At 38.3% G+C, this 22,001-nt stretch overlaps 1 protein-coding gene across 4 annotated transcripts; it reads right to left on the reverse strand.

The window, feature by feature from the left end:
* Window positions 1-77: 77 nt before the first annotated feature.
* On the reverse strand, window positions 78-21,333 carry nup98 (nucleoporin 98 and 96 precursor). Of its 4 annotated transcripts, none has more exons than XM_084387472.1 (33): window positions 21,117-21,333; window positions 19,451-19,557; window positions 19,257-19,355; window positions 18,530-18,712; window positions 18,262-18,401; window positions 17,984-18,091; window positions 17,629-17,812; window positions 17,354-17,550; window positions 17,105-17,239; window positions 16,855-16,987; window positions 16,609-16,701; window positions 16,369-16,512; window positions 15,658-15,791; window positions 14,850-15,037; window positions 14,635-14,754; window positions 14,252-14,535; window positions 14,044-14,157; window positions 13,800-13,938; window positions 11,722-11,899; window positions 11,445-11,597; window positions 10,280-10,504; window positions 10,070-10,196; window positions 9,051-9,468; window positions 8,725-8,957; window positions 8,133-8,402; window positions 7,891-8,048; window positions 6,355-6,495; window positions 4,893-5,047; window positions 4,561-4,782; window positions 2,824-3,065; window positions 1,634-1,788; window positions 1,449-1,560; window positions 78-1,254 (listed from the first exon to the last, which is right to left on the reverse strand). In XM_084387472.1, exons 2-33 carry the CDS (start codon window positions 19,527-19,529, stop codon window positions 1,052-1,054), a joined length of 5,466 nt encoding a protein of 1,821 aa, XP_084243598.1. In that variant the 5' UTR covers window positions 19,530-19,557; window positions 21,117-21,333; the 3' UTR covers window positions 78-1,051. The 4 variants fall into 4 exon arrangements, with proteins under 4 accessions (XP_084243598.1, XP_084243601.1, XP_084243599.1 ...); XM_084387475.1 differs by having other exon boundaries at window positions 17,117-17,236; window positions 21,117-21,299; XM_084387473.1 differs by having other exon boundaries at window positions 17,105-17,236; window positions 21,117-21,299.
* Between the last annotated feature and the right edge of the window lie 668 nt (window positions 21,334-22,001).

Genomic DNA, 22,001 nt, shown 5'->3' on the forward strand with positions numbered 1-22,001 from the left:
AATGTTTACAATGTTTTTAGAAAATAAACCTTACATGAAACAACAACATTACTAGAGGCTGGGGCATTTGTTGCACACACACACACCAAAAAAAAAAAAAAAAAAAAAAAAAGGATGAAGGGTTCACATAATGCTGTAATGTAATTACATCAGCGAAACCCGATCCTAGTCAGAAGAGATGTCAGGTTGACTTTGATTAAAGTTTTATAAGAATCGCCAGTCACATATTGTTGAACACTTACGAACCACAAAATATATTTCTATGAACTTTCTTTGATCAATAGCATTGGATTTATTTAGTTTTACATTAGGTAAACCTTTAACAATAAGGTTTTCCAGATCAACATGTTGAAAACCCTACAAAAATAGACATGCCCAAACTTTTGTTTATTGTTGCCATATTTTTGTTGTGAGGAGAGATTAGTTTTAAATAAATGGTTAAAAAAAAAAAAAAACTCATTACAGGCTGAGTAACCTTATCATTTACACAGGAGCACGCTTGCAACTTAGACTGTCCATGGGAACAATAAAAATACTGTACTTACAAAAGGTTACAACACATGGTCACACTAAGATTTAAAAACACTATGACTGAAAATAACGGTCAAAAGAAAACTCTTTTTTTTTTTTTTTAAGACTTTATGAATTGTATAAGGTAGGCCCTAAATTCAACAATATAAGCTTTGAATGGACCAGATGATACTTCACAATGTAACTGAATAGAAAAATGTAGAGTTCTCATATCTGGTATTTTCCTTCTGAGTATCTTAGGCAGATTAAATCAACAGATGTATTCAAATAGATACTTTAATTATAAAAGACACTCTCACATCATGTCTATGACTACAAAACAGGATTTGAAAAAAAAAAAAAAAAAACCTCCTACACAAACACACAAAGGAATGCTTTATTCACAAGTATCGTGCCTAAATATGCATCGAAAGTTCAACCACGGCCTGAAACAGCCATATAATTGGAGTGCTGAAGGTAATTCCACTCAAGACTCAAGTTACTTCTGCATAACTGATCGAGAAAACCTATATCTTGATATTCAGTGACTGATAACATACTCTTGCAGGTAAGACTGAGTAAGGCTGCGGAGTTCCTCTAAAGCATAGTCCTCTGGCATGGGTAGACGTCCAATGTGTGGAGCAAGCTGGCAAAGAGGGATGTGTCGGGGATCAGGGGTGCCTTCACCACCCTGCTGGAGACTCAAAACCACTCGGAGGATGTTAGCCACACGTTTGGCCATCTCTATAAGGTAAGAGAAAACCAAGGTTACAATTCTAAAGTAATTGTGAGGATTCATATTGTTAATCAATCCAATAAGGTTTCAAGCTTGTTTTCTAGCCGGTCCCATAAATGAACAAAGAAAACTATTTAAACTAGCTTTTCAGCACCATTATTTCAGTATAAATTTCCAACAAAACAGGAAAAGAATTTCAGACCTGATTGGGCAAGTCTGTCTTTAGCTTTGGAGCAGGGGAGGAGCTCTATTCTCCCACAGAGAGACGTCACCTCTGTATGCAGTCGCTCCAGCGCATAACCTGGGCTTTCAGCCTATAGATGGAAAATCACGTTAAACTTTGATTCTACTGAAGCAACATACTTTCCTGAAGCAGCAGCAGATTACCTGTTGGATGTCCTGCAGTGTCTGGATGACATGGATGTAATCAAGGTAGACCCGCCCAGATGTGTCCCAGCTCTGAATCTGAACACTGCGCTCTGGCACTGCCAACCCCTCCAGGAATTCCAACAGGTACTTATGATTATCATTAATTATGCAGTCTGAGGGAAAAAAAAAGACAGGAAGATAGCATTAGGCCGGTTTTCAGGGCAGGAATGTATTTAACTTTTACAGAAAGTTCTATACAGCAAATATGTTAACTGAGTTACACTGAGCAGTTTGGCCATAAAATCCCAAAAATCTATAGTCTAACTTTCATGAGTTGGGGACCAAATTTACATCTAAAAGGCATTTTAAACTAAACAAACCAAACCATATATTTAGCTAGAAACTGCTTAAATCATTCAGTTTTCAGACTCAAATTATGGGTTAGTAGTTTCTTCCTTGATTTTACTTTATTTCATTAAAGGAATGCTCGAAGTAAAAAAAAAAAATAAAAAAAATAAAAGTGCTGGGACTCCCGATGCTGCCTTGGAATCGCGTTCTGGAGGGAGTAAACCTCATTTGAAATCGCATTCAGGGGTTGTGATGGTCAGAGTACCAGTGACATGTGATAAGTGCGATAAGGTGCCCACTTCGAGCACTGCATTAAAGCCTATATTTCAAAAGATTGGTGTGAAAGGGGAAAAAAAAGGCTCGGCGACAAAGCTTCTTATGAGATTCGTCACTCAAGACTTTGAACATGCAGCTTTTTTCAGACACTGCAACAGTTGATATGACGTTACACTCTGCAGCATCTGTTTTAGAAACAAATTCAACAAATCCAATATGCAAAAAAAAAAAAAAACCTACTCCACTTTTCTGCAACACTACAAACTTCTGAGGTCATGCCATCACAGATTCATCTTTTAGTGGTCACACGTCTTCACGTAATGCAAATTCGCAGATGAGTTAATCAAACCCGAATTATTCAATGCGCCCGTGTTTCTCGTATCCTGCGTTTGCATGCATATGAATAGAAGTCAATGGGACGAAAATTATAGTGTGACTGACTGTACAAGAAAGTTGCACTGTAAAGTGCCAGTGTAAATACTTGTAGAAATGGCAGCCAAAATGAATAAGCGTTGTTTATATTGTCGCACACACAAACCGTATTTGAGGCATAAATAGTTTGTGTGTTTTTGGCTTATTCTAACCTGAGGCCAGGTGCTGGATGACCAGCCGATGGCAGTGATTCCAGTGTCCGGCCTTGTAAAGGTGCAAGGCTTCACTATGTTTATCTCCCTCTCTGCAGGCACGGATGGCCTTGGCCTGATGGATCCACTGGATGGGAATCAGCAACTTTTCCATAAGAAATTGCTCCTTCTCCATGGACTCTTCTGTCTCCTCAAGGGGGCAGTGTAAGTTGAGCATCTCCCGCACGGCACTTTCTCTACGTCTGCACATAATTATATAAAATAGGAATCATCTCATGTACTAGAAGTCGTATCCTCAATATGTCCTGAGTAAGGAAAAAAAAGCCCAGAAGAATCCCATTAGAGGAAAGTTTCGAAAAAGACCCAAATATAGCCTATTCATTATTTTTCTTACGTGAATTGGGTACAAATTTTAACCTTTAGATATCACCATGAAAATTACTAAGTTGATTACTTACATCAAGACAAACCAAAAAATGTATTACAAGTTTTTTTTAAATAGTTTGTTAACATGGTCAAATGGTGCATAATCTAATTACTTGTGTATATTATGTGTATACTTACTAATCTAAAGTACTTCTTCCTGCCTCTATGTATTAATGCTCATAGCCTAAATGAGTTCCATTCAGACCTTAACATTAAGTATCTTACTGTTATATGTCAACAAGATTCAACAACACATTTTCACCTGGCTATACCCAATGTTTAGATCTGTTGTGGTATTTATATGCAAATTAGCACATACGTAAATAGATTATGCACCGTTTGTCCATGTTAACAAACTTTCAAAAAACTTGTAATACATTTTTTGTTTGTCTTGATGTAAGTAATCAACTTAGTAATTTTCATGGTGATATCTAAAGGAATTTTTTTTTACCCTATTCACGTGAGAAAAAGAATGAATAGGCATATGAATAGGCTATCTTTGGGTCTTTTTCTAAACTTTCCCCTAATGGGATTCTTCAGGGCTTTTTTTTCCTTACTCAGGACATATTGAGGATACAAAATCAGTTGAGTTTGCTTCTGTTGCAATTTGTTCAACCTTTTTTCATAAAATGACTGGAATACTTTTCCAGTCAATGAATAAAATACTTTTGTGTTGTCAAAAGTACCGACTTCGGTACCAAAACGGTACTGAAATTTAAAAAACTAAGCGCTCTTGAACGGATTCTTAAACACCTCTGATTGGCCGTTGTGTTCACACGCTCAACATATATGTCTGTGATTGGCTACAATGATCAACGCTTCAAAAACATGTTGTAAATTGATGTCTTTTGCGCTCTTCTTTGACGCTCTTCGGGAGCGTTTGAAAGCAGGCAGATCTATCAGTGGATCAGTCTATCAGCTGTTATATTAGGGATCTGCTGATAGACACCTGCTTTCAAACGCTCCTGTGTGTATCTGTAAGCGCTTGGTGAAGATGTGCAACATGTTTTTGAAGCGTTGATCATTGTAGCCAATCACAGACAGGTGTTGGCGAGTGAACAAAATGGCCAATCAGAGACATGCATGTTGAGCAAGTGAAGAATGGCCAATGAGAGGTGTTTAAGAATCTGTTCTACAGCGCTCAAAATGCTAGAGCGAAATGCTGGTACGGTCACATTTTTTTAAATTCAGTACCAACTTGATACCGAAGTCGGTACTTTTGACAACACTATCACGTACAGTCACTCAACTCATCCTAATATAAAAACTATCACAAACTAAATGAGTACTCAGAACAGAGCCGTCATTTACCCAGAGTCAGGTATGTGCAGCAGCACGAAGATAGCCATCTCCCAAAATCCCGCACTCTCCAGCTGGGCAGCATAGCTGCTGTGCAGCAAGCCCTGGCATGAGGTGGACAGGTGATTGTAGTTAAGAGCCTGCAACACGTTCCACAGGTGCCAGCACAGCCGGTAGTCCAGATGATCAGCAGTTACTGTGCTGGGATCAAGTAGCTGTTGTAGGCTGTAATGCCTTATGAGGGGGGAAATAGTAGAAGAGCAAAATCAGCCTGCATACATAGACAGCCTATGGACATCACCATCAAAGAAAAAACAGGAATCAAAGAGGACGTGATTACGAACCTGTCACTGTAAAGTTTAAGCAGGTGGAAGCAGATGTCATAGAGTGGCTTTTTGGATTCAGTCTCATCCATCTCTTCATCCAAACCCAACAACTCAAGTTCATCTACATAGGGAGGTAAAGGAGGGCAAGCATACCTTTTCACTTCCTCTGAACCCTGAAAAGCATACAAATACAGCATTTTTAAATATATAATTTATTCACATACTCATAAAGGGTTAGTTCACCCAAGTAAAAAAAAAAAAAAAAAAAAAAAAAAATTTGGCATCACCTACTCACTCTCATGTCGTTCCAAACCCATAAGACTTTGCTCATCTTTGAAACACAAATGAAGATCTTTTTAATGAAATCAGATTTCCGTCCCACCATTTACAATACATGCAACTACCACTTTGTTGCCTCAAATATCATAAATAGATCATAAACCTAATCCATATAAATCAAGTAGTTTAGTCCAATCAAGTAGTTTAGTCCTTTATATTATGATCAAATTAAATTTAGGCTTTCATTCACATAAACCAGCTAACATAAACAGAAGCTCAACCATACATGCTTTCATTGGTTCTTGCAGAAGCTCAAACGTGCTGCGTAACATGAGAATGAACCTCATTGGTGAGTTGATGAATGTTTTTATGTGAATAAAAGCCTAAATTAAACCTGTTCATCATAAATCTATAATGTCTCTTCAGGGGACTAAACCCCTCAATTAGTTTTATGATCTCTTTATGAATTTTTTGAAGTGTCAAATTGGTAGTTGTGTACTGTCAATGGAGGGACAGAAAGCTCTCAGATTTCATTCAAAATATCTTAATCTGTGTTTCAAAGAACGAGTCTTATGGGTTTGGAACGACATAAGGGTGAGTTCATTGACAGAATTAAAATACTTTAACGTTACAAAGTTTATCAAGAATCAGTGGCATTTCTCAACAGGAAGGTGCTAAAACATGGTTTTTAAGCAAGCTATGGTCTTGTTGTGAGAAGTTGCCATGGTAAGTAATTCCATTGGAAGTAAATGTATTTCTTCAAAAACACTTACTGACATTAAACAAAAAAAAAAGTTGCCTAAGGGATTTTAATGTTTAAAACAACAACTTGTTCAAAAGTTTGGGGTTCAGTAAGATGATTATAAAAAAAAAAAAAAAAAAAAAACACCTATCTGGTCAGACAACGTGCATAAATTACGAAGGAAACAAGTTGATGAGTTAAAAATCAGTTAAATTTGCTACTTGGTAACATAGCTAATGTTAAGAATAAATGTTTCTTGAGCACCAAAGCAGCATATTAAGATTCAGATTTTAATATAAAAAAAATAAAAATAAAAAAAAAGCCTTTTAAAAATTTAATATTTTACAATATTACTGTTTTCTTGTGATCAAATAAATGCAGCCTTGGTGAGCAGAAGAGAAAAAAACAAAACAAAAAAAAAACTAAAATAGCTTTCAAAAATTGTGTGATGTGAGGTACCTGAAATGCAGACTCGTATTTGGCGAGGGCATCAGCTACAGATGCAGTGGGAGGCAGCATGTACCAGAGATGAACAGCAACACACCGCTTCCAGTCAAGCTCGGAGCACACGTTTATAACGCTGTCTGTTGACTGCCACACCTTTATTAAAATAAATGACAAATTAGGGCTGTACGAAAGGTTTTACTTTTCTGCACTATATATTGCAATAAGAAATACTGGAATGTTTACCAGATGACTTGAATATCTACAGTATATATGGAAAGAATGAATCACTCAGTGGGAGAGTAGTAAAACAAATAAATTAAACAAATGGGGAAAATTATGGTTTTCACTGTTTTTGACCAATTCAGTGTAAATAATAATAGTGATTATTAAATATATTAAACAAAAAAGAAATGCACTAATATTTTAACTGCTGTACTGTAAATGAAATTGAATACTTACTAAAAAGAAATTAAGATGTAAATATTAGTATTGTAATTTTAGAGTTGTCCTTTAAAATACAACTCTAAAATTATTACAATACTAATATTTACATCTTAATTTCTTTATTTTCAAACATTAATCCATCAAGTTTTTATTTGGACGGATTGTCAGCAAATGGATGTATGCATTGCCAGTTTCAGAGTGAAAATCTGGCATTAGCATCCGTGGTCTGGTGTTTTGGCCATCTCAGATTGGCTTGATTCTCCAAACTGTTCTGAGAAGCTGAAGCACTGTACGTGTGGGCTGTTACGCGTGTGGATGAGCAGTGCCACTCTGGAGCCGGTAGCACATAAATTACACACTGCATGATTTGACAATCACACTAAGCCACATCATGATATTGATTTTATTTCGAAATATATTACAAATCACTAAACCGTAACCACCTTATTTTCTAACGCAGAAGCAAGCCAATTTCTGTGAATGTCCGAGACTTCAGATTAATTAGCTGCTATAGGTCAATAACTAGAAGAATAAAGTGCAGTAAAGGGTGAAACTCTTTGCGCTATAAACCAGTGCGTTTATAATTATGACAATACACTCACCGGACACTTTAAGTACACCTGTTCAACTGCTCATTAACACAAATCTATTCAGCAAATCACATGGCAGCAACTCAGCGAATTTAGGCATGTAGACAAGTTCAAACTGAGCATCAGAATGGGAAAGAAATGTGATTGAAGTGACTTTGAACGTGGCATGGTTGTTGGTGCGTGACAGGCTGGTCTGAGTATTTCAGAAACAGCTGATCTACTGGGATTTTGATGCACAACCATCTCTACGGTTTACAGAGAATGGTCAGAAAATATGAAAATTCCCAGTGAGTGGCAGTTCTGTGGATGAAATTGCCTTGTTGATGCCAGAGGTCAAAGGAGAATGACTGGTTCAAGCTGATAGAAATGTAACAGTAACTCAAATAAGCACTTGTTACAACTGAGGTCTGCAGAAGAGCATCTCTGAACCCAAGCAGCATAACAAGCTGTTTTGTAATAACTGGAAGCCTCACACATTAAATTTACAAACTGCTGCGCCCACTCTTTTACTTACTGGTTTGCCTGCAAGCAAAGCAACGATTCGCAGCCTCTCCTCTTCTATGAAGGAGTCTGTCTGCATCCTGTTCCAGTCAGTGAGCTGCAGAGCCAGTAGATCTCTACAAAACTGAGAGCCCACAGCCTGAGACAACATCAGTGAAAGGCGATGGTCCCCTATAAAGACACACAGCCTTTGTTAGAACCACTAATGCTGCTGAGTGCATTCAGAAAAAAATTAAATATATTGTGCACACTCACCACTCTTCTGGGACAGTTTGCAGGCCTTGCTTATGCAGTGGCCGGTAAGGTAACTGAATACAGCCTCAGCATGGTTGCGCTGAAGAGCCCGGCCCACCTCCTCCTCTATACACTCGGCTGCACTTACAGAGAGCCAGTGTGAGAAGCTCCTCCGCCTCTCAAGCTGCTGCTGGTAGTCCGAGTATTGCTCAGTCTCCACGTCTCGGTCACCAAGACGACCCCACAGGGCAGCACACAAAGTCCAAATTTGCTGCCAATGGGCCAGACCAGCTAATGATGAAGATCAAAATTATTTATGATATATGCTTTTAGATAATAAAGCTGATTTTTCAGCATCATTACTCCAGTCTTTCAGTGTCAGATGATTCTTCAGAAATCATTCTAATATGCTGATTTGGAGCTCAAGAAACATTTCTTATCAATGTTGGAAACAGTTGTGCTACTTAATATATTGGTGGAAACCCATTTTTTTCCAGAACCCTTTGATGAATATAAAGCATAGAAAGAAACAGAACTATATGAAATTTAAATCTTTTATAAAAGACTTTACTGTCACACACACACAATACTAAAAAAAAAAATAACTTCATACCATTCCCTCCTCCTGTATCTTTGTTGACCTCCACAATCCATTCTGCATAACCATGCAGAGCGTCCACTCCTCTCGCTGGCTGAATGAAAGGACAGGAGTCCTCTGTGTTGATTGTGCTGTGCTTTAGACTGATCTCCAGCGGCCTGTGGTAAAGAGCAAGGCTCTCAGCCGACTGCTTGTGCTCCAGGCCGACCACCTGCTCCATACGCACTTTAAACAGACTTTCAGTGATCCTGGTATGATGCAAATATGGGAAAATTACTTACTGTCGCTCTTATAAGGTAAGTTTTATTTGTGATGATAAACTATGAAGAAGTTAAACTTACTGTTTGCTCTTGGTTGGTTTGGGTAAGAAGCCAAAACCCATGCTCTCTGCTGCCTGCTCCTTCACTGTTTCTGTGACACTAAGTTGATCTCCACAGTGCACCAGTGTCCAGTTGGGACCCCAGCCCACTCTGAAAGACCGGCCTCTGAACAGAGCCGCGTCCATCAGTAAACGGCCTTTCCCTACAGTTACGGAGCCCTCCAGAGGTACTGGCCCACCTAGCCTACGGGCCCCGACGGTCCGAAGCGTAGGTTCTGGAGTAGGGGCCGGCAACATGAAGGATGGACCCAATGATGGCCATGGGGCTTCAGACACCAGTGTCTTGCTAAGCTTCTGAGGTATTCCTCCAAAAGGAGCCTCTGGGAACTGGGGAAAAAGCCCTCCACCTGCGGTGAACTTTGTTTGTAACAGGGCTCCGACTGCAATGGAAAAGCCGTTATATCAGACATGTTCAAAGAGGTGCACTTTGCACAAGTACAGTACATGAGAAAATAATGTTTTTGAAAGAAGTTTCAAATGCTCACCAATTCTGCATTTGTTTGTATAAAAAAAAATACAGTAAAAACTAATATAGTGAAATTACTATTTAAAAAAAAAAAAAAAAAATTACCTTTTCCATTTGAAAACATTATTCCTGTGATGGCAAAGTTATTGTCATGCTGAAAAGAATCATGATTTCTACAAAAATATAAAGGAGTACAACTGTGTTCAACATTGATATGAACCATTATTAATAATTGAGTACCAATAATATGAGATTATAATTGAGCACCAAATCAACATATTAGAATGATTTCTGAAGAATCATTTGAACCTAAAGGACGGGAATAGTGGTTGCTAAAAATTCAGCTTTGCCATCGCAATAATACATTAAACTTTTAAAATATAAAATTTTAATCAAACAAATGCAGCATTGGTGAGCGTAAGATATTTCATTTAAACACATTATAAACTATTAATTATTCCAAAACCTTTGACCGGTAATGTTTGTAAACTGCATTTAATGAATTAGTGGCATACTTGATGGTCGACCAGGTCCAGAAAGCAAAACTTTGGGGGAACCCACATCCAGTATGAGCTTTGAAGAACCATGCTCTTGAAACAAGTCACATTCATCATCCTCTGCAAAGAGAGAGGCTTTCATAATCTGTGTGGAACACAAAATCAACGTTACTAAAATATCAGAACGCAACGTATTTGCAATCGATGACTCAATTACACGCACGCTACCTGTAAGGTATGAGGGTTGATGCCCATTGAGGAAGCGATCTGGCTGGATGCGGACACGGGCTCATGCTCGACAGGAGTCTCAGATCTCAGCTTGTTCTCCTCCAAAGAAGTTCTCTCTCCATCCTCCTCACCCAAAACACTGTCCGCGGGGTGCTCTTGAGTAATGTCGGCCATGTCACTGTCCAACTCCGACACACGGCTGAGCAGCTCAAGTACTGCAGTACTCTACACATATGCACACAAAGAGATCAAGTCAAGTCTTTTGTTCTTGATCCGAGTGCAGAGTACAGTTCTGCATCATCATTAAACTGATGCTGACAGACCGTTAACCAACATTTTTACCAAATACTTGGCAGGCATCGAGGATCTAGTTGCTGCCAAATCAAAACATTGCTATGAAGCATTATGTACCCATTAAATGTCCTGACACAAACATTTTATCTTTATTGTACGTTTATTTGTCAATGAAATACAAGACAAAATCAAAGATTCACACACTGTCTTTCATACATGTTATGTTTCACTGCTATACTTCAAAACATTCTGAAAGCCCACAGGCTCATATCTGTAGAATATCTCAGATCAGACACACTTTTAATCACTGCATGTAATGTTACTCAAATCACCTGTTAAAAATAATGCTAAAATACATCTGGTCAAGCAAATTCTTTGCCTGTGTTCTACAAATATACTTTATATTTTGGCAACGACAAAACCAAGCATAATTAAATACACTAATAATAATGATTGGCTGCATCTTATTCCACTTAAAACACATTCAGAAAGAATCACCCTTTTTTATTGTGTTTGAAAGTAAGTTTCATTTACGCAAGTGTAACAAATAAAGATCTAGTCTTTACACTCAAAGCACCTTCTAATTTCAACTGCTAAGGGGAACAGTCAGCTTTACAAACTATAAATATTAGATAAAGGCTCCCTTTGTTATATGAACTTCCTTTGTAAACTTATTTAAAATATGCACAGCATTTCCATAACCTCCGATCTCTTTGCATCACAGCTGAAAAGCATTTGAACCACTAAAACTCTTTGCTCTCTCCCCGCTGCTAGTGTAGATCTGGACTGTGGGGGGCACAGCAGGTATGAGTGAACTTGAGTGGCCCCCGGAGACCAATGTGTGTCAGACTCAGTGCGTTCCTCAGTCTACCTGAGCCTGTGGCGCCATCTGCTGCTGGGTCAGTGGAAGCTGTGAGATCCCAGGGTGGCCTCCTGTCTTCAGCTTCTTCAGGTCCAGCTTGGTCGGGGGGGCTTCCTCTTCTTCATCAGAATCCTGCAGGCCATACTTTGAGAAGTGGGCCACCTGTAAAAGGAGATTTCAGTTACATTCTCACAATTTATTATACATGACAAAAGATAACTGCAATACAAGACCGGTCAGAAAATAAAATGATGCAAAGTGGAGCACTTGGTGTAGGCGCTCATACCTCAAAGACCCAGGATCCAGTTTCGGGTCGATACTCCAAGAAGCGGGCACCTTGTTTGCGAGAGGCTGCCTCGAGCCGGCCCTCGTAGTTCATCTCATTCAGCCTCTCTAGACTCTTGATCTGACAGCACGTTGTCTTGTCATTGGGCCACACACCATCTAAAGTCACTTCAGCACGTCTGCATGTAACAGAAAACAATGTTATGTTGAACTAATAAGGAGAAGTGCTGTTTCAAAGACAGTGACAGAAGTGGTTGAGGAGGATGCAAAACTGATCCAGATTCGAAAAATGTGATTTAAATCTTTTTTTTAATAAATATATTTTTATATTAATACATTCACATTGACTCACCCAAATAATGTAGAAACAACAAATATGGTATCTTTAAAATATTTGTTTAATGGCATATTTTTACTAGGCACTAGAAGTCTAGTATCACTGATACCGAACTTTTTTTTAGCCATTTATTATAGCCATTCAACATTATAGTATAATTGAAAGCTATCAATTTTAACATGTAGTTGGCTAAAAAAAAAAAAACTTTTAATTTAAGTGAACTTAAAACTATCTTCAAATAAACCAATTGTAATAAAGGTCACATTTAGTTGTGCCTTTAATATATCAGGGCTCAACACCAAGGTTTTTTTTTTTATAACTGGCACACACGGCCTGTTCAGATTTTTGCCTGCCCTGCTAAAATGCTCTGAAGAAAATTTGTGTTTTAGTTGTAAACAATGCTTTGAGATTGTCAGGTAGGTCTAACAGGTTACTGAGGTATACAGAAACTGAATAATCAAACACTGCAGAGTCTTCACTGCATAAATTATAAATTGAATATAGATTAATCCATAAAGCTACAAAAGTTATTCAGTCAAGAGCAGTGAGTGATTTTCTCTTTGTCTTTTGTTATTTTATTAACATTAATGACAGACAGCAGCAGGTTTATTAGGCTGCTGTCACTTTAAGACAGTGGTTCTCAACTCCAGTCCTCAGGACCCGCTGCTCTGCACATTTTGTATGTCTCTCTTATCTGACACACTCAGTTCAGTTCATGGAATCTCTCCTAATGAGCTGATGATCTGATTCAGGTGTGTTAAATTAGGGAGACATACAAAATGTGCAGAGCAGTGGGTCCCGAGGACTGGAGTTGAGAACCACTGCTTTAAAGGAGAACTCCGGTCAATTTTAACATTGAGCTAATTTTTTTGTACATTTGGAGTGCTGTCAGTACAGAGAACAACGACAAAAATCGGTGTTTCCTACACCGTGTTATCCTCGTTTTAAAATTTGCACCCTGTTGACTTCAATGGGGCAAGTTTTAAACCTGCTTTTAGCCTCTTAACATCCTGATGTGTCATTACAAGTGCACAGGTCATGTGAGTGATTCCTTCGGAGTGAACGTGGGTGAATCTGACTGCAGTAGATGTGAAAGATATTAATAAAAAATTATGTTTATTCAGCCAGCGCACATACCTGTATTTACATCCTGTTTTCGGTCGAAGTCCACAGTAGTCGATTGTCGAGTTCATGCGCGTGATCATAGGTACTAAACCTATGCGCGTGAACTCGACAATCGATTGCATTTAATATTTTTAACGTGCTAAACTGAGAAAAACTATTTATCGCAAAATGAATGTGTTAATTTTAACAGCCCAAAATGACTTGTAGGCCTGAATAAAACAAATAATATCTAATTGGCATAAATACACAGTATTCATAGATTCGTAGAATGGGCAACAGCGTCGCGTTTTTACTTTGAAACATGCATCGCTAATATTTATTTAATGAAATCATAGCCTTTTGAAGTTTAATCAATCACAGTAGGCTGTATCTTGATTTCTGTTTTTCCATTCCCAAATTTAAGACCAATTAAATAGATAATCAAGACGTTAGTTTTACCATTTAAGAATTTTTATGACCTTCGATTTCAAAAAACTAAATTGACATTTAAAGGACCCGCAGGGAGCCCTTTAAGTCACAAACATGCAGCACGCTTCAAAATACATTTACAGTTTGAACATCTATTTTAAAGTCACAAATGCAAGTGAAACGCTTGCAATGTTGAATCCTGAGATTACCTGTTTAGTCCCTCTCCAACAGGAGGCTTGTCTTTGTCATCAGGGTACACGATTATCTCCTTACGCCGGAAGTACACAATCTCATCCAGGTTCATGTTGGTAAGATTCACCTCACCAGAGAAGAAAACGGACCCATAGCCTGCAAAACACAACAACAAAACATTGTTATGTCATGCTCCACTGGTGGGCTACTTGGAATATCATTTGTTCTTTTGCATGGTGATGCTTCAAGCAATAGTTTTACCCTTTCTGCCAACAGTGAAGTTCTCCAAAATACACTCCCCGTTTTCATTCAACATCTTTCCCAGCTCTTCCATCGATGGGATGGTGTAGTAGCCTACACGGCAAAGAACTATACCTGAAAGAGGTCAGAGTAAGAAGGATTAGAATAAGATTTCTAGCCCATCAAACACATTGTATGTTTTAAGAAACATCAACTGAGACAAGCGTACCAGCTGGGTGAGGAGGTTTCTGAGCCTCCAGCTCCTCATCTCTTTCCTCCTGAATGGAATCCTCAGCCAGAGAGATCTCCTCACTGCTGGCCTCCAAGCCATTGCGATGACTGGCAGTTCCCCGCATGTTGAACTCCGAGATGGTGTCCTGTAGCAAGGGGCTTGGCTGGCCGTGTGGAATGGGTTTGGTGATCGGGTTGGTGTAGAACTTTGAAACCTCTAGATCATCCTCCCCACTTCTCTCCACAGTGACTTCTCTAGTCTCTCCATCATCCATACTCAGACTGAAGTGTGACAGGAAAACATTAAATTTGTGGTTGCCTCTTTAATGACTGCAAAATATTACTTCACATCAAAACGGTTGAGAACTAGCGTCAACTCACCTGAGCCCATTCTGTGGGTACTCTGAAGGGGAGGCTAAATCATCAACCTCTCTGTTCACAGAGTTGTTATACAGACTGCTGTTATTCAGATTCTTCAACACAAGCTTCTTTATGCTCTTCCTAAAATGCAGACAGGAACACTTTAGTTAGTGCACTACATCTTTTGACCTACATGTGCATTAAGTGTAGCTACAGTTATGACGTCAGGCTCTTACCTAGGCATGAAGGCTCCATTGTTAAGAGAGGGTTCATCATCATCAAGCCCATCGAAGAGCTGAGATTTGGAGGAGCCAGAGGAGGAGAGAGCTTTGGGACGCACACGGGTGGCAGGACGAGGGGTCAGTTTGTATTGAGTAGGGGTAGTCAGGGCTTTCTGGGCAGCTGGATTTGTGGGCTTGAGACGCTAATGAAGGAGAAGATATATTAGCAGTGCATATACTGTGCTAAATGGTCTCTAATGTTTTATTAAATAAGTTGAGTGGCTCAATAAAAGTAGGGCAGCATGATTAATGATTAAAACTAAAAGTACGAGTGAACATTGCATCTTTTTCCATGGTTCACAGTAAATGCTGCTTCACACGAACTTCACATATGCTCTGAGTTTGGGTCACTAACATGCAATTGGGAATGCAACATGCACCAACCATCTTCCCAAGAGAAATGCTTATCAACAAAAGATAAGTTTTAAGGGCTGCCTGTTGTTGTTTAGACAAAACAACTGTTTGATGGTTAAACATTTAACAATGTAGAAATTAAGACAGCAATAAATATAGCAATGTCATTTTAGTCAGAAAACAAAATAACTATATTCTTTCATAAACACTTTTTACAGTATTTTTTATTTTCATTTAGCAATAAGAAGAAATTAATGTTTTTATTTTTTAGGCATATTGATGTATAATCAAATTTTGGATAAATTGTGCAGCCCTACAAACAACATCAAAACTGGATTTTTTTTTCTTCAAATCAAATTATTTTTCACCAAATTGTGCAGCTCTACCATGTAAACTGTAAAAATCAAACCTCTTCCTTCTTTTTGGGGTCCGACAGTGGGTTTCTGAAGAGGGGCGAGTCTCCAAAAGGAGAGTAGGCCAATGCATTGATCTGCTGCTGGAGGACGGCCTGCTGAGCGGCTGCTGCACTGGGGTCAGTCAGAGCTGTGAACAAAACACGGTATACCAGTTATTTATTTATGAGAGCTGCTGGTACATAATTCTATATTTTTGAACGAAAGTTATTTGTGATTTTTCTACAGCAAAATGTTTTTTTTTTTTTTTTTGTCTGAATGATTATATTGCTCATTGCACATAACAGGAGGATGTTGGTTAGAAGTCTATTATTAAATGCTAGAGATTCAGAATATGCTGAAGTTTGAATTCATTTACTACAAGTATGCTGCTAGTACAGGCACATTTATTTTCCTGTTGGTTCTTTGCAATGTTGGGACATATGCTGGCAAATGTAACCTTACAGTTGACTTGCCAAATCACTTCCATTTGTTTTATTAATAAAATTAATATAGGATGTATTGGACAAATTCTTTATGGGTCATCAAATACTTTGCTTTAAATGTACCAAGTAGTCACACACAAAAAAGATGCATCGATAATTGTTTTAGCATCGCAGCCCTCTGAATCGTAATCGAATCGAATCGTGAGGTGCCTGGAGATTCCCACCCCTAATGATTTAAACCAGTTTTGGGAATGAAATAATTTATAAAGCATTTGCACTGACCCACAGGCTGTTGAGGAGCGCCAAAATTCAGAGTGTTGGCTCCGGTGTTGAAGCCTCCAGTCCCAAAGGTGCCCATTGACCCCAGGGTGGAGCCCAGCTTGTTCTGGTTGTTCCCAAACAATGACGTCTGGCCAGTTCCTACAGCTGAAAATACAGATAAATACTCAGAAAGCCTGTTTTAATTCTCACAGTAACAACTTAAATTTTTTTTTTTTTTTTAACTAGCACCCTAAAACATACCTCCTCCGAAGCCAGTTCCCAATCCTGTTCCCAGTCCTGTTGCAGCAGTTTTGTTCCCAAAAAGACCCCCACCAGCCCCAGTTGCACCGAATCCTAAAAAAAAAAAAAGCATTTAATTTCTAGATCAAATCTAGGAGTGAACTGGTTGTGAAAGTGATGGGCATCATTTTAACCAGAGATGACAAAATTTGATTGCAGCAAATACTGATCAGCATTAACATCAAACAACTTCATTTAAAGACTCACCAAAGGTTGAGGTGTTCGTGTTAGCCCCTAGAGTGAGTGTGGGCTTATTTGCAAACAGACCAGTGCCTGTGCCAAAGGAGGGTGCGCTAGTGGTGGTGGTGCCAAATCCAGCAGGCTTATTACCAAAAAGATTCTGTGAAATAAAAGACACAAGTTAACCATTTTGAAAAAATGCAAAAAATTTAACATGGTGAAAATCTGACAATTGACTTTTGAAAAATCAGCTAATTGTAGCCTCTTCAGAAATCACCTGTGTACCCACATTCCCAAAGCCGGTGTTAGTTTGACCGAAAATTCCTGTGCCAAAGCCTGCAGCAGTACTCGTGTTAGTGTTTCCAAAAAGTCCTCCAGCCTGAGAGGCAGCCGTGTTGCCAAACAGCCCCTGCTTAGAAATGAAATTAATGAATTAAACACAGAATTAACTTGATTTTAGATTAATAAGATCAGTTTAGTAAATCAGTGCAGACTGCAGATATTTAGTACATCTGCTGGAACTCACCATAGTGCTGGTGTTGGGCTGGCCCATGGTATTGGTGTTGCCAAAGGAGAAAGTGTTGTTTTGGGTGGTGGTGGCTGAGCCAAATGGTTTAAAGAGACTGGAAGCTTGCTGCTGTTGCTGCTGCTGCTGCTGTTGTTGCTGCTGCTGCTGCGGCTGGCCAAACAAACTTCCTGTGGTTGTCCCAAATGCCCCAGTGCCTGCAGTGCAAGAAGTTAACACCCATATTCAAGACAACAACAAAAAAACTAAACCAAACCAATTCTTAAGGTACTTACTCGTGCCAAATGAAGTCTTGTTCTGGCCGAAGTTGAAGCCAGTGTTTGGAGCTGAGGAGCCGAAGAGTCCAGTGCCAGTACTGGGAGTAGCTGCGGCTGTCGGTCCAAAGAGACCACCTGTGCCAGCTGCCATGGGGTTTGAAGGACCCTTCCTTCCAGCCTGGTAATCCTCAAACCTCAATTCCTTAAATCAAGGAAAGAAAGGTACAGCTATTTTATCAGGGCTCCAAATCCTCAAAACTCTAGACAACAGGTTTGTTACACATTTTCTGTTTTCTGCACTGTGATTGTGACAATTTCTTCAGTAGGTCGCCACATACTAAAACAACTACCACAAAGTGAGAATCCATCCTACCTCTAAGGATTTGTTCTCATATTCCTTCATTGCAGTGATGCACTGGTGTTTGGTGTTAATGCTGGTTGTCACACCACCTTTTACCATTGTGTCACTACCAGTTGGTGGCTGTAAAAAAATAAAATAAAAAAATAAAATAAATAAATAAATAAAAAACAAGAGATTTTGGTAAAAAACCTTGTATGAAAAACAGGTAGGCTCAAAGTGCATCCATGAAGAAAACAAAAAACAAAATATATATATATATATATGAAAAGTGTAATCATGTCTAAACGAACATTGAATTTGATTGTTGTGCCAGGGGGTGCAGCAGTGAAACTTGATGCCCCAAACAATGAGCCTGACGTTCCTCCAAATGGGTTGGATGCTGTGTTGGTTGTCCCGAACAATCCACCGCTACTGGTGCTGGTACCAAAAGCTGCAAAGCAATTCAAACAGTTATTTAGTGCGTTGTTTCCAAGCTAATCTTTTAATTCAAGACACTTAAATAATTTTTTTTTTAAAACAACAACATTTATCTACACAGACATTCAGCAGGAAACTTACTGCCAAACGAGGCTGGTTTGTTGGCACCAAAGGCATTATTCTGCTGGGAAAACAGTCCTGCACTTCCGGTGTTGGTGCTTCCAAAAAGGCTGTTTGATGTGCCACTAGGGGCACCAAATCCGAACCCACTACTGGTGGAGGAGGTGACGGGCTGACTGAAAGTGCTTGAGCCAAAGAGACCACCTTGATGACAAACACAAATATTTCAAGACAAATGACACTGTTGACCAAATACAAGCTTCTAATGGGGCCACTCATCTTATGTGTCGCACATCAGTGATTCTAATTAAGTCTTCCTTCCAAACCATCCTCAAATCAGTAATTATCAGATAAGTCTTCTCAGCGAGTCACAACTTGACTCACAGCAAATTCACTTCTAAGATGACTCACTCAACAGCAAATATTATTTTGTTCCATTACAGCTCGAGTCACCATTCATTTATGCATTCACGCTCTATTTTGCAAAAGACTAACATTTAAAGTATTCTCATCGTCTTAACCTGCAGTGCTTAAATCAGTGAGAACTGGTTTTGTAACACACCAATGCGTTCATGCAGGTTGCCTCTGCATCCACACTGAATCAATTAATGCATAAATCTTAGATGAGTCTCAAATACAAGCGTATCCATCAATAGAAAGCTATTTATGTATTTTTTTAAATCACTATATCGAATCAATTAATTCTTAAAGTGATTCATTATTTTAGTATTTAAAGATTCCGCATTACCTGGCTTGTTCTGGGTGGTCCCGAACAGTCCTCCTCCTGTGTTGTTTGCCGTACCAAACGCTGAAGATCCAAAGCCCCCTGTTGCTCCAAACGCAGCATCTGATGACAAAGGTAGCAAAAAAAAAATCTTACTTTGTCTCTGTACAGTATTAATTATTGGTTCTCGAGATACTTCAGCACACATATTAACTTACTTTGTTGGCCAAATGTAGAAGAAGTCCCAAATCCTCCTGTCCCTCCCCCAAAGGGAGCACCAAAAGATTTGTTGAACATCTTGCACTGCTATAGAGCCTGCATATGTCTACACAAAAGAGAAGAGCTTTCAGGTCTAGAATAGCAAAATACACTTCAGCTGATTTACATTTACATCAATCCATTAAAAATACCTAAACGGCTATGCGTCACACCATTCTTTTGTTCACTACAATGCTGAGTGTTGCAATAAATATTTCTGAAAGGTGTACCTGCTATGGATTACTGCTGGGAATGATTGCCTGTCTGATTGTCTTATAATAACTTAGGAAGTGACAAAAGCATGAAGTCAACTGCCTTACAAAGAGTGACACAGTACTGAAATTAGCTCTTAACTTTTTACTTGATTTCCCATTTAGGCCGTTTTTTTGTTGAAAAATAATGTTACATATCAATTATGACACATCAAGCTTTTTAATAACGTTTAGTTGTACGTCTATCAATAATCATTGTATTGCATTGAATTATGTTTTGCTAAACAAATTGCATAATTTTTGCAAAGTTTGGGCCTCATGTATTCATATATAAACTCCATATTCTCACTATTTGACACTATATAAGCAAGCCTGATGTATCAAATGATACAAAACATAAAACAGATATGTAAAATGTAGACTTTTTAATATAAACTGTTCGTTTTTTTTTTGTTTTTTTTTTAAGAATTAGATTCACATACTACTACTTAGTCTCCCAACTTATTCTTTATTTTTAGGTACTTATATATATTTATATTATTTATTTTTTAACTAAGCAGCATTTATTTATTTTTTTCAATTACACAACCACAAAGACTAGTTGGACATAAGTATTTAAATGAATACTGCCTTTGCATAATTCACATTTTCATACTGTGGAAACATCCATACAGAAACAAATGAGCTTTCATGAGAAATGTGAAAGTACAAATATACATTTCAAAACAGGTAACGTTACATATGATGTGCCTTGAAAAGACAGTTGCCATGTTTTTATTTGTAATTCAAGACAACAAGTAGCGACCATAGCATGGCATAAAATAATTCAAAATGTGGCATTAATTGGTAACAAGGGATCCGAAAAGTATATCATAATATTTTAAACATGTTAAAGAAATTGTTTTTTGACCATTTCAGAGAAGACAAAACAATGTCTATTAGCAACGTTGTCGTTGAGCGCCAGAAATGTCATGTGCAAGTGAATTTACGGCCTGTGAGAATTGTTATTAAATTTCCTTTATGGTTCTATGATTGACATTTGACTGGACCTCGACAACACATTTTATTACATAAATATTTTGGTTTGTTCCGGATTAAACCTGAGCGAACCAGTCTGTACAAACAAGTGCGGACCAACGCAGCTAGTAAAAAGAAAGGTAGCCGTCATGTGCTAACATTAAAGTTTCTATTTCAAATACATTTATTTAAAGCGTCACCGAGCTGCTATCAATCGATTTTATATATAACATTTGTCAAAAATCTTTCGATTTATTTAGTCCCCCATACAGATACACAAATGCCATACGCAAAGTTTCCACTTTCAAATTTCACATGGCTCGCTAGAAATGCTAACATGCTAGCAATCGGGTTTGGAACGCAATTTGTCTAACAAGCGGAATATAATCAGTCTTACCGTTTATTATCCGGTGATTCCTAAACCAAACGTCCAATAAAGAGTTTCTCGCTCGAAAGGCTCGATATTTATGGCAAACGTGAATCCGGTGTTGTCAGTTTAGGACATCAACTTTCTGTCTCTGCTCAGTGTTGATGGAGGGAAACAACGTAGCTAACAGATAGCAATCCGCGTCATATTTAGACCTCAGACGTCATCACGCATCACGTGCTCATTTCCTTCGCTTAGGCTATTTCTTCTTGTATAATATAGCTACGCACAAAGCGGATGTTTTTATATAAATGTTCAGTCAGGAAAAGTTGTTGTTGGTATGCGTACACACTAATGGCAAGACTTTGTCAGCCAACTGTCTGACCTGGAAACCTATAAACATGTCCTTTGGACATTTGGAAAGAGTTGGTGAACTCAGTAACGCAAATGCACGTAGCAGCCAGTAGGCCTATAATTTGGTCAATTTACTGGTTGTTCATAATAAGCAATCTAGCTCCTCTACAAAAGCATCTTGATGTAGGCTACTTTTTTTTAGTTTTTAGTTTTTTTTTTGTTAAAGAATCATACATTTGGAGGCTAACAACCCAATGCTAAAGTCACCATGAAATCAAATTTCAAGGAATATTGCAGTATTTATTATATGCTTTTGAATCGCTGTACTTTGATGTCATACACTGACAATGTTGGGAAGTACCAAGTTACATGTAACGGAGTTACGTAATTTAATTACAAATAAAATGTAAATCTATTACAGTTACTTGTGAAAATGTTAACGGTGACAATGTTAAAGGGGGTTACATCTGAATATTTTCTGTAAAAAGCTAGGATATGTTGAATAATATTAAGTTGTTTATTTGCCTGTTTATGATGTGCACGATGCCTCCTGCCATATAA

Source organism: Rutilus rutilus (assembly GCF_951802725.1).
Source record: "Rutilus rutilus genome assembly, chromosome: 18".
NCBI classification, from domain to species: Eukaryota; Metazoa; Chordata; class Actinopteri; order Cypriniformes; family Leuciscidae; genus Rutilus; species Rutilus rutilus.

Coding starts and splice junctions, on each gene's coding strand:
- nup98 (XM_084387472.1), bottom strand. CDS start 19,529: ATGTTCAACAAATCTTTTGGTGCTCCCTTTGGGGGAGGGACAGGAGGA. Junction 17,240..17,353: donor AGCCCAACACCAGCACTATG/GTGAGTTCCAGC, acceptor TTCATTTCTAAG/CAGGGGCTGTTTGGCAACAC. Junction 1,255..1,448: donor AGACAGACTTGCCCAATCAG/GTCTGAAATTCT, acceptor CTTACCTTATAG/AGATGGCCAAACGTGTGGCT.